This window comes from Pelodiscus sinensis, chromosome 1 (assembly GCF_049634645.1).
Source record: "Pelodiscus sinensis isolate JC-2024 chromosome 1, ASM4963464v1, whole genome shotgun sequence".
Classification (NCBI taxonomy): Eukaryota; Metazoa; Chordata; order Testudines; family Trionychidae; genus Pelodiscus; species Pelodiscus sinensis.
Window position 1 is genome coordinate 70,807,876 of NC_134711.1, and position 12,180 is coordinate 70,820,055.

General features: G+C 42.8%; 1 protein-coding gene across 6 annotated transcripts in view; it reads right to left on the reverse strand.

The window, feature by feature from the left end:
* Positions 1–12,180, reverse strand: part of PPP1R12A (protein phosphatase 1 regulatory subunit 12A) — a 181,790-nt gene that overhangs the window by 93,733 nt on the left and 75,877 nt on the right. For all 6 annotated transcript variants that reach the window (XM_075932387.1, XM_075932351.1, XM_075932358.1 and 3 more), the window contains exon 3: positions 2,313–2,431. In XM_075932387.1, coding sequence (XP_075788502.1) covers positions 2,313–2,431 — 119 coding nt within the window. The remainder of the gene's footprint in view (positions 1–2,312; positions 2,432–12,180) is intronic.

Below are 12,180 nucleotides of genomic sequence, written 5' to 3' on the forward strand. Positions count from 1 at the left end.
AAGGTCCTGAAAAGACTTATAATCATCCCCCACGCTCGTTAATGGGGACATAAATGCCTCTGCCGACGAGGATGGAGAAGTGTGTACAGGTAAGGGCTGTTCCACCCCTGCAGTCTCCGTGTCATCTTCGCATTCAGAGAATTCAGACTTGTTCAGCAAGTGTAAGCTAGGAGGTTTAGGTTTGGCAGATATATGGTAATAATGCCCCGCTTGGGGACCAGGCTGTTGTCTGAATGTAGCCCATGGGTCCCAATATGACCAACTTAGTGGCATGAATGGTGGGCCCTAGTGATGCTGCCATTGTTGGGGGTGTACCGGTTTCGGGAAGGAATTCTTAGGTTGAGGTAAGTCTTCCTGCTCAGTCACGGCAGCACAGTAATAAAAGCCCCAGGAGTAGCGGAAAATGAAGAATTAGTACTAGCTGGGGGTACCATCAGTGCTGGAAAGCAGTGTTCCTGGCACCGAGGATATAGAGAATTCCACCACTGTGGTGAACTGCGGAATTCTCTATATCCGCATTGGCCCATTGGTGATATAATGCTCGGGGGGGGGGGGGGGGGGGGGGGAGGGGGAGAAGATGCCTGTAGTGCATAAGGCACCAGGAGAAATGCTGGGCACTTTTGAGTGCTTGGTCAGCACTGCTGCAGATCGTGGGGTTGTTGGCACCTGCTTTTTTTTCCTGCCAGCATTTCAGCCGGTGCCAGAGTGGCGGCTTTATGCATCGGCCTCGCTGTGCAGCTGTGTGAGGAAGGACAAGGACCCGGTTTGTGGTTGTGGTTTTTATGGGAGCCAGAACCTGCATTCTGAACTGCCCCCCTTGATGGTATGGGGGAGCAGTGTCAAGTCTTGAATTTGTTGCTTTCCTCGCTGGGGATGTAGACCAGGAAGTATGAGACCTCTTCCTTACGGAGGGAGATTTCAGTTTGGTGATTGGGCTTTTAGCTGGAATAACCCTCTCACTCGCCTCTGCCCCTGGTGGGTTATGCCTGAGGGGAGAGTTTAGGGGAGCATCTGAAGGATATTTCATTGCTGTCTCTATTTGAAACACATGGAGTTGTAGCTGCCTGGCTCTCGTTGTGCGCTTAGTCAGTTTCTTGCAGTCCTGATAGCGCTCTGTATTGTGGTCTTGTCCTAGAGAGTAGTCAAGAGTACCTGTCCGCTACAGCGATAGACAGACCACAGCCCGGACACTTTTTAAAACCAGAGGAGCAGGGCATGACCTGAGTAACATCTAGAACAACGACAACCACTCTCAAAGTGGAGACGCGGGAGACAGCGGGAATACCTCCTGATGGAGATCCTTGGTGGGTTTTTCGGGTTTTTTTTGTTTTTGTTTTTTAAGTGAATAGCATCCATTCAGTTGGTTTGAAGTTAAAAGCTAGCTGATTAGCTGAAAGGATGGAAACGGTTGACTGTGAGGGTGACTGCTGATCTGCGACCGAAGCCAGTGGCGGTCAGAGAAGAACGGAGGAGCCGGCTGGCCACGTATGCACATTACACACACTAGGTGTCTCGTGCCAGAGCCTAGCGTGTGCAACCAGCTGGGGGGGGGGGGGGGGAAGGGGGCAGGCACTACTACTAACAATCTCTGACTGGTGGGCACAGTGGTGTTGGTGCATCTAAGGTGAAGCGATCTCTCTCTCTCTCTCTCTCTCTCCCCTCTTCCTCCCCAAAAGGTAGAATACAAAACCATTTTATTTTATTGTTGGTATTTTCCAAATTGAGTGAGATTTCTTATATTTCAGTGTAGTATTAAGGAAAAGTAGGATGTCATTTTAGGGAAGTCAAATGTATCAAAAATCAGCTTCACGTACAAAGCTATGATAAGGCACAAACTGAAGACAATACACTTCAGATATCCTGCAATACTTTTAAAAAAAAATTGTGTTCTACCAAACTAAGAGAGAAGTAGTTTTGTACAATATGATAGCAAAGTACTAATTTACTTGGTGTATTTTTTTCATGCTAATCAGAGTACAAATCCTATAGTCAATCTTTTTGTAGTCACCAAATGTTAATCCAAGATTCTAGAACTATAACTACATACTAATACCCAGATGACATCTACCCTTTAGTGTCATGTCATCCTACTGACTAGTAAATGACACTACCTGGTTTGGATAACAGACGAATTCAGTGTTGTGGAGAATTGTAAACTAGGAGAAAAAGTACTCCTTTCAAGAACAAAAGGAAGTAATCCTCCATGAGTGTTTGGGGGAGGAGCACTAAACAGGACTTTCAAATATTTAAAAAAAATGTATTTCTGTAAAATATACTTAAGTTTAAAAGGCAATACCAGACTTACACATTACCTTGTCTATTTACTTCATTTTGAAGCAGCTCTTCCATTGCCTCTTCCTCGGCAATATCTAATGGAGTGTCTCCTTCACTATTAACAGCTCCTACATGTGCTCCTTGACTAATTAAATACCTGTAAACGGAGGGGGGGAGGGGAAAAGAATTAGAAACCAAGCAAAACATATGGTGAGCATCAAATTAATGAAACTGGTACAGTGAAACAACCAAAGCTGTTGGAACCTGGGATCACTCTGCAACTAAATATTTTATATTACAAACCAATACATATACAAGAAGAATAAGACCATAGGTTTACCTACAAGTGTTAGATATTTATGCCAGCCTTTCAGATAAGCTGTATCTTAGTATATGGGACCAATCTCTGTAGTTACCCACTGACAAAATCCAAAGTCATATACTGAAAAACATCTTCATGTCTTGGGACACAAAGAGAGGCAATCCAATGGTAAATGAAAAGTTTCCATGAACAACATAGGGGCATCAATAACTGCACGATCAAGTTTTAAAATTTAAAAAAAGTTTACCTTCCTGGTACTTCTGATTGCAAGAAAACATTTAAAAGGTTGATACAGTATACTTGGCAGACCTGGTAATAATAATATTTCCAATGCCTCCAATTCTGCTCCTAACTTTGACAAGCAACAAGAAAAGTTACCCCAGACTGTTTAGTTTCACTATCATTATTCATAATTCTTTAATCAGCAAAGAAATTGTTGACCACATCAATTTCACAGTACAACTGCTGATAGCTTTTCCCTATGAACAGAAGAAGGCCATAACTGAAGTCTTCTTTCTACCTCCTCCCCTGCCCAAGAGGTTACAGCAGGAATGGCATACTTAAGGCCTATAGTACAGCAGCAGCCACAAAGGTATGGCATCTGTAGGAGACACAAAATATTCTTTCTTGATTACAACATCGAGAAAGAATGAGGCTTCAAATTTAGAGACATATTAGATGAAGTTGTGTATTAGAGATGACACTCCCAAGGTACAAGACTGCATACAGGTAGAAATCTGAGCACCTTCCTATTTAACAGGTGGTGAAGTTTCTGTACTTTTCACAGGAGGAGTGATGCTAGTTCGTGCTAGTGGGCACACATTAAATATATATGTGCATGCATGCCCACACCAACACCCTTGTATAGGTAGGTTGAGTCTTCCCGCAGCTTGGTGTCTAATGTGTTTCAGTATCAAAATGTTTTATTTTAAAACCAATGTGGGCAGAATAACCTCCAGATCAAGAGCAATTTATTTCTGGTTTTGGAATATCAGATGGTACCAACAAGGAGCTATAAGGAAGACATTTTAACAGAACTTGATTAACTCACTTATCTCTATTACACTAAAAAAGCCTATGAAGTTTTTGGAAACTAGCAACCAAACTTGTATTTTACTTATGTCAAAATGTCAATCAATAGTGACAAAAGCATCAGCACCACTTTAGATTGCAGCCTTATCATTTCTATCCATGCGATTACTCTTTCTTACAAATTTTCTTTTTAAGAGTAGCACTCAAAGGTCCCATTGTACTAGACACTACACACATGTTCTTGCCTTAAAAATCTTAAGATTAAAGCATGAGTCACAAATCTCTTCAGCATAAGCCTTCCATATGACACTTGCACACTCCCTTTGGTGATGGATATGATGTTATATATACACACATTCACATGACAGACACAGTGTGCTTTCTTAAGAAGTAACTCATTTCCTGCCATATTTTCATATATATACTTCTGAATTAAATATACAACCTGCGCGAACTGCAGATGCTCAGCCCTTTTAATTTGGGTCTTAAATACAGGTTGTAAAATCTAATTTTGGCACCAAGATTTTTTTTAAAAAAAGGTTATAACTATTTTGTCCCTTCTTGAAAAATTATAGACATGGAAGAGAAATTAGCTCAATGTTCTAATTTAAGCAAATTCCATCACTGCAGACAAAAAGTACTAGCAGCAGGAGCATAAAGTATAGCATAATCTCTAGAGACTGATAAGGGAAGATTCTAACCTTCTGTCTGATCAGTAAAGGCCTTTGAAAAACAAACTGTCAGAATGGGTAGCTTACTGGCTAACCCAGCTAGTATTCCTGTCCCTTATAACTTTGTCCATTTGAAGGTGCTCTAGGCCAGTGTTTCCCAATTGGTGCTCCGGGGAACACTGGGGATCCGTGAAGCGAAAACAAGGGTTCCGTGAAGAGCCCGCACTCTCCGGCCCCCTATTAAAGAGACAGAGACATGGCAGAGGGCCTCTTTTTTTTTTGCTCAACAAAACGCGGCAGGGGCCCTTTTTTTTTTTTTTTTTTTTTTTTTAAAGTCAACTCTAGGGGTTCCGTGGCCAAATAAAATTGGGAAACACTGCTCTAGACACTAGGGAAGGGTTTTTTTATCTTCACTTGCCTCTGGAGCAGTACTGCCTAGCTTATATATAGGATTTGCTATTGACTTGTCTAATTAAAATTTATTTATTCTGTATTTATTGTTTCTCTCTCATGAGCCCAACAACCTAAGCAACTCAAACTGACAGGAATGAAATGAGAAAGCCTTGGGAGAAACAATCAGAGGTTTGACAGAGAAAGGTTATGCCAAGCTCTAGCAATTCAAATAGTATGCCAGTACACTACAATGAAACCTTAAACGTGATCAAACTCTGTTCTCTTGAGTCTCCTGTAGAGACTTTGTGGAAGATAAAGAATTGACATAAGGATAAGATTTAGCTTTGAGGAGTATAAGTGGACTTAACAAGAAGGTCAGTCAACAGATAGTGGATACGGTATCCACTGCCAATGCCTTTTATGGGGGGGGGGGGAGTATCTGCTTGGTTCTTGTTAAACACAACAGCTAAAGGAAGTTTAATTTTAGAAATCCCAGTTTATACATCATCTTGGCAAACATTTCTCCTATCAACAGTATGATCAGTCAAAACTTTCTGCTTAATGGCACAGGCAGAATGCCTTGTGAAGCTGATTTAGCCCAGGATAACAGAAGCCTCAATATTTCTCAGTAATTGCTTGGTTTTTGTGTCTTTGTTTAAAGCTGTATCCTAAGTGTTCAACAGAAAGAATGTTTTCCTGTCAGATGGTCTCCGATCTAATCGCTAACCTTTCCAGGAAATATCTTCGTGAATTTACATCCTGACAACTTCTGGCTGATGTGCACTACCCATTCTATGATGTTCATGTTCTTTCCATAGTACACAGTACTACCATACATGCATGTACAGTTTTCTTTTTGCCACTTTCTAGCTATGTACAATCATTTCAATTGTATGCAGTGAACATATGGCTAATGAAAGCAGCAGGAGAAAAAGGTTTCATTTCACTCTAAGGAAACAAACAAATCCCCTTCTCTTGTTTTTGAGGATTGCTCTTCAATGGAGAAGTCTATGTATCAGGATTAAAACCCAACTGCTCAAAATGTTAGCATCCTATGATGACTTTTCCATTGTTCATAATTTTTGCCGGTGTCAAGTGATGTGACATCTCTTTTCCATGGCTATAAAGATTACTATAATCTTTATGAATACCCAGGGGAGATTTTTTTTAAACCAAAAAACAGCTTACCTCTACTGAAAGTCACAGAACCTATTTGTTAGACTGTTTGCTTATGTAGAGAAAGCAATGGGATGAACAGCTATTGTAAGCTGCCAGCCAATCATTTGTGTCAAAGAAGTGAGCTTTAAAACAGGTCTCATTTGATTTTACGGTTATATTGATGGATTCCAGATGCAGGACAGATTTTGCTTAGCTTGCTTTGATACCAGTATCTTAAGTCCCTTGGAACGGTTTCTGAGAAGTATGAGTTGAAGAGATACCCAAGTGGTAAGTGTTACTGTCAAATGTGTAAAAGTTACAGATCCTGAATATCAATAAATATAGCTGAACACACCAATTTGGAGGAGTAGGTTCTAAATAGATCTGAAAATCAGGCCCTTAATTAGATTTTTCCACTGGACATTCTTGACTTCTGAATGTATTAAACACAATTTCTCTCTTCAAGGAAAGGATATGTTTTGCCTTTGATTTCTCTACATGGAGTAGAGGTTGAACCTCTAAAATCTGACACACACTGGTCCACCAACATCTGTGGTCTAGTAGTATCACAATATTGCTGGATGAAAAAGCCCTGGCAGCTGGGAGTGGGGGCCAGCCAGGGTGTGGAGTGCAGCCCTGTCTGGGCTGGCAGCAGAGGGAGTGCAGCTCAAGCCAGGGCTAGTGGTGGGAGCCAGCAGCAGTGGGGCCAGCAGGGCAGGGAACGGAGCCAGAGTAGAGACCAGGACTGGTGCCTAGGAGCAGGACAGAAGCAGGGCTGACAGGTGGGAGGGGAACTCTGACTTTCTCTGGCCTGACAAACTCCCTGGTTCATGATCGCTCAAGGCCCCAAAAGTGCCAGACCAGGAAGATCCAATCTGTAGTATAAAAAGGACTTTGATCACTTGCCTAAATAAAAAGCAATCTTCCTTGCTAAAATGTCTAGAAAATGGAATTGTTAACCAAGCTTCCAAATGAGGAGTCAAAAATCCACAAACTATATAGAAGTAGACTGGCAGGAAAAGGCAGGACGGGCTTGTCTAGCTGTTGATTCTATTAACACTATGGGGATGCCAATACTGGCACTTGACAACAGAATGACTTTTTTTTTTTAGTGGCTTACCATTGTATACAGTTAATTAGTACCCTTAGTATAGTGCTAGTTAAAGTTAGTGTTTTTTAGTTGTAGTTTAATTATTTCCCTGCTGATGCCCTCACCGAGATTTAAATATTGACCACTATGTGGGGGTGTGATCACCAAACAAATATTCCCAAACATGCAGCCTGCTTCTGCACTTATGCTCATCAGATTGGAGAATGTCCTCGGGTTTGAGTGTTGCAATTTCATTATCAACTGTAGAAGCCTCTCTGAAGAGATGGAAGAGTGCAATGAGTTCTGACTCCAGCTATGGGCAGGAAGAAGGAACTGAGGAAGACTGGGATGCTGCCACCTAATATATAGACAGGGAAGGGCTACGACCACAAGGCGCCATCAGTGCCCCACTACAGGCACTGCTAGGCAAAGTTCTCCAGGCCCAATGTGCTGGGCGTACACCCCCGTAAGCAGGGGAACCAAGGAACCACCTGCTGATGTTTGAGGCGGAACAGATCAGTGCTTCTCAACCAGTGGTATGAGTACTGTTAGGGGTACTCAAGAGAAGTCTGGGACATATGTCAACAACTGAAATTTGGAGAAAACTGAATTTTTGTTTTAAGTTTTACAGCGCTTATTATTTTTGTACTTTTTACACCCAAAAGTGTCATCGCCTGCCTGGCTACGACTAAGTTGTTTAAACAAATGTGTTGCAATGGTAGAAAAAAAAAATTGTGTGTGTTTGAAAACTGTAGATACATGGGGGGTACTTTTTTTTTTTTAAAAGGAATACTTATAATTTTTTTTAAAAGGGTACTTTATAAAAAAAGGTTGAGAAACACTGGAATAGATGACCACTTGCAGGTCTAAGAGGAAGAAACGGGTGAATGGCTTTAAGTAAAATTAAGGATCACCAACACCTCAGTCATGTTCCAGAAATCAATGGGCAGTTTTCATGACAAGTTGCATTTTATGCTAAATATGAATAACACATTTTTATAATGTGGTTCCAATCTCATGAGTTTGCACTAAAGTTCCCTCTATGCTGTGTGGTTGAGCGGCCGCACAGCTATGTTCTGAGCCCTGTGCAGAGGTTCAAAGATCCCTGCACAGGCAGGGAGACCAGCTGATCAGCAGGGACAGGCCTCCCTAAATAGCAGCGAAACACTGCCTGCCCTATGCTTGAACGGAAGACAAATCAGCCATCTGAGATAAACTGGGAATGAGTGTCTGAGAGGAAGAAGGGAGTAATTAATTGGCTTGGGGAAAAGTCCCGTCTGCTGGAGGGGAGGAGAGAGAGAGCATGAGCTGGGCAGAGGCAGAAACCCAGAAGTCTCTTCAATCCTCCTGGGCTGGGAAGGGGGTAAATAAAGGGGCTGGCTGCATGAGGTTGGTGGGGGAAAGGAGGAGTGATTGAGTGTTGGCATCTGTGGAGGTGGAGGCAGGGGCAATTTGGGGTGTTTGACTCACTGCAGTAGGAATGTTAAATATTGGTTAATTGAATTGTTGAGTAATCTCATGTATTCTTATAGTTTTGTCCGGTGTGTGTCAAACTGTGGGTCCCAACTCCCTGGAGGGTCACAAGCAACTTAGAGGGGGGGTCATGGTATCCCAAAGTTTGAGCACCTCTGGGTTAGTCAACTATTCTATAGTCCCCCGGGATGTGTCTAGCAGCCAGTGCACTCCAGCCTCACTCCTGAGGAGCCCCCCTGCTGCCTCTGTCTCAGAGGAAACAGCATGGGGTGCCAGGTCCATAAGGGGAGCCAGTTTAAAAAACAGCTCCTCTCCTGAACTGGCTGCCTGTCGCCATGTTCTACTGCCTCTGATAAAGAGGCAGCAGCATGGGGTGCCAGCAGCCTGTGTCCAGGGGCATGTCTGAGCTCCAGACCCGGTGCAAGCTGGAGCTGCTGGACAGCCTGCTAAAAAATTTACTGGTGGGAGAAGAGGGAAATGTGTGTCTATAGCATTAACCTATAAGCTTTTGCTTTTCAGTTAATCAGTTATTTGACTATACTACATCCCTATACTGCAGTCTTCTCTGTTAGGCTAGTTTGGAGCAGGGGCGGGGGGGGGGGGGGGAGGGAGAGAAGAGCATGAGCCTGATACGCATGCTAGAAGGACATTTGCATTATTAGATTTGAAAGTTTGTATATAGGTGTTAATAGCTTAAGAAAAGAAAGATTATTTTAACAGTTTCAGAGGGGTAGCCTTGGTAGTCTGTAGATGAAAAAATATTAAAAACAGTGAATATTCATAAGGGGTTGTAAGATTTTTTTTTTTATTCTTTTAACAGAATTTTTGAGTGTTGCAAATATCTAAACCCAACTTAATTTTTAAAAAATAATTTATTTTTTTTAAAAAAATCCTGTTACTAATTAATATATCGTAAATTGTGTTGCACAAAGATCTGGCCAAATGGCAAAGATCAGCTTGTTTCTGAATTTAAGAATAATTTGCCCAGCCAGTTCACATTTGGTGACACTTCCTTCTAGTCTCCATTCTAATAAATACAGTATCAGATCCAGCAGTATCCATCATCCTGTTAGCTCCGCAATGACCTTGGAAACCTGATTTCTGTTCTAGCAGAACAACAATGAAGATATATGCCCATCCTTCTACTACAACACTTCTAAGTAATACTGATTACATCTTAAACCAGGGTGAACATAAGTCCTGTACAGCAAAGTAACTTTTTATGCCTAAAGTAGATCACAACTTGAGCATCCCGCCAAATTCTGAAGCACTCTTAAGTCCTTTAATTCCCTCATTTCATTTACTTGTTTGAAAGGAATTCCCCTTCCTCTTGGTTTGCTCACATATTATGTCCCAATATACTGTAAAGATGAGCTTAATATTTATAGAATGCTATAGTAGTTTTCACTGCATCACATGAAGCTCTTGAGGCTGCGCTTCTATGCCATACTCTAATATGAAATAACGTCCTTGAAATCTGCTGAAACTAGGACTTCATATAGACCAAATTTGTTGTTTTATCTTCCAGGAGAATTAATCTATGCTGATAAAAATATTGAATTTCAATCATTCAAAGTGTTGTAAATGTTTCATGTAAATGGGTGAAAGTATGTCAGGTTTACTAAATAATGTAAGGGGAGAGGACCTGCAAACTTTAGTCTAAATTCTGTGTTCAATAGTTGCTGAAGGATATATACACAGAATAGAGTTTCTAAAATGTATGGGCCACAAACAGAGTTTTAGTTCCCCATTCAAGTGAAATGTGTTTTTTCCAGTGTCATCCAAGCCATGTAGTGCTCAGAAACATCTGAATTTTTAAGGGGAGAGCGGAGGGCATACCTTTCTCCGTACCCACAGTATTGCACCTGCAATATTTAAGTCACAATACTGAGCCCATACATTTGCGCATTTAAGAATCAATACTTCAAATTAATAAATCAAACTTGAAACCTTAGAGTCCAAAGACAGCCTTGGCAGAGACCTGGCTGCTGTTTTGCTTTTGTTTTTGTTTTTTTAAACACACATCTCTAAAAAAATCTGTAATACTATGTGCCAATCTCCCAATCCATAAATTTGGAGATTTAAAAAAATTAATATGTTTTGAGTGCTGTGTCCAAAAAGCGTTGAGTTTAAAAACCTGAAATGACTTGCTTGTAACAGGCTGAGTGACTCCATTGTATATTGAATGTTTACTTTTCCACTGCCTCGGAATTTAACTTGCTGAAAACAAACGGCTTGGATGTGGTATTAAAGTTTTCTGTCATTTTATTGGACCTGTATAATGGTGGTTTCCTTCCCCCAGATACTCTCACAATATTGGATTAACTAGATTTAAAAAAATACACATTTTAACTTTTATCTATTTATGGTTAAATCTCTTTTCCCTTCCTTCCTTTCCAGCAACTGACTTCTTGGAAGTAACAAAGAAGTGACTTTGCATGTGCCATCTTTGATTTTTTTAAATAAACTGCTAGACTGTACTCAAGGGATGGGCAGTAATTTTTCATGGTGGGGGGAGGGCGGGAAGGGGTGACATGCAAAGAATATGGAAAGTGGTCAAAGAATGAACTCTTCCATGACATTAATGGAGAAGGTGAAGGATCTGGGATGGAAGCTGGGTGTAGAAAGGAGTTTGTGGTAAGGGTCTGGGAGGGAGTTTAGGTCTGGAAGGTGGTAGTGACTGGGTGCAGGGGTTTGGGTTGTGACCTTGGGCAGTAGAGAATGTAACCTGTGGCAGGGAATTAGGGTGCACGTGGGGATGCAGGAGTTTGGGTTGTGACCAAGGATCCCTGTAAGCTGCATGCCTGCATGGGTGTGCAGCCCTTTTCTGAATCCCATGCAGAGGTTCAGAGCTCACCGCACAGGCAGGGAGCTCAGCTGATTGGCTGGAGAAGGGGATATGGGGAACTCACCCTTTCGGAGGAGCAGGAGTAGAAGCAGTAGCACCAGCTGCTGCTGCCGTCTGTTATAATGTAGAAGCTGACTTCAGCCTCTACTCCAGGGCTGGGCAAAAGATGATTCGCAGGCTAGATCTGGCCGCAAGAGCCTCAGCCAGATCCCTACCTGCCCTGCACCAGTTCAGCACTCGGGAAAGCTGGGTGCAGGCCACGTGTGTGTTTCTGAATGCTGAGAGCCTGGAGGGAGGGGAGACGGGCTTCTGCCACTGCCCCCCGTTGCTCCTGTTGGCTGGTTTTGACCAACGGCAGCTGGTTGTTTGCAGGACAGGCAGTATATGAGGGGCCCCTCCTCCCTTGGGCTCACAGCATTCAGTTCAGATCAATAAACATGGCTCCTGCAGCTCGCCTGAGCGTGTACAGGAGCTGGAAGGTAGGGACTCTGGCTAAGGAACCTTTTGGACTGCTAGCTGGGAGCCGGGTAAGACCTCCCAGCCAGAGCCTGTCTCTGGCATCCCAGCCCTTCCCTCTCTCAACCTTCTGATCCCCTTCTGCCCTCCAACCCCATGTTACCCAAATACTCTGCGCCCCTGCTCCAGCCCCCATACACCTGCCCAGACAGTGCATCCTCTCCAACACCCCTCCTCAGGTCACAACCCCCCCGGCCTTGCACCCCAATCCCCTGTCCTTGGTCACAGCCCAAATCCCTGCACCCCCCTCTTGCACTTCTGTCCTAGGTCACAACTCCCTCCCAGACCCTGTACCCCCTCAGCCCAATCTGTTGCCCCAGAGGTCATGATCCCCTACTTCACCCAAACTCCCTCCCAGATCCCACATCCCAATCCCTTACCCCACGCTCTCTTCTGCACCCAA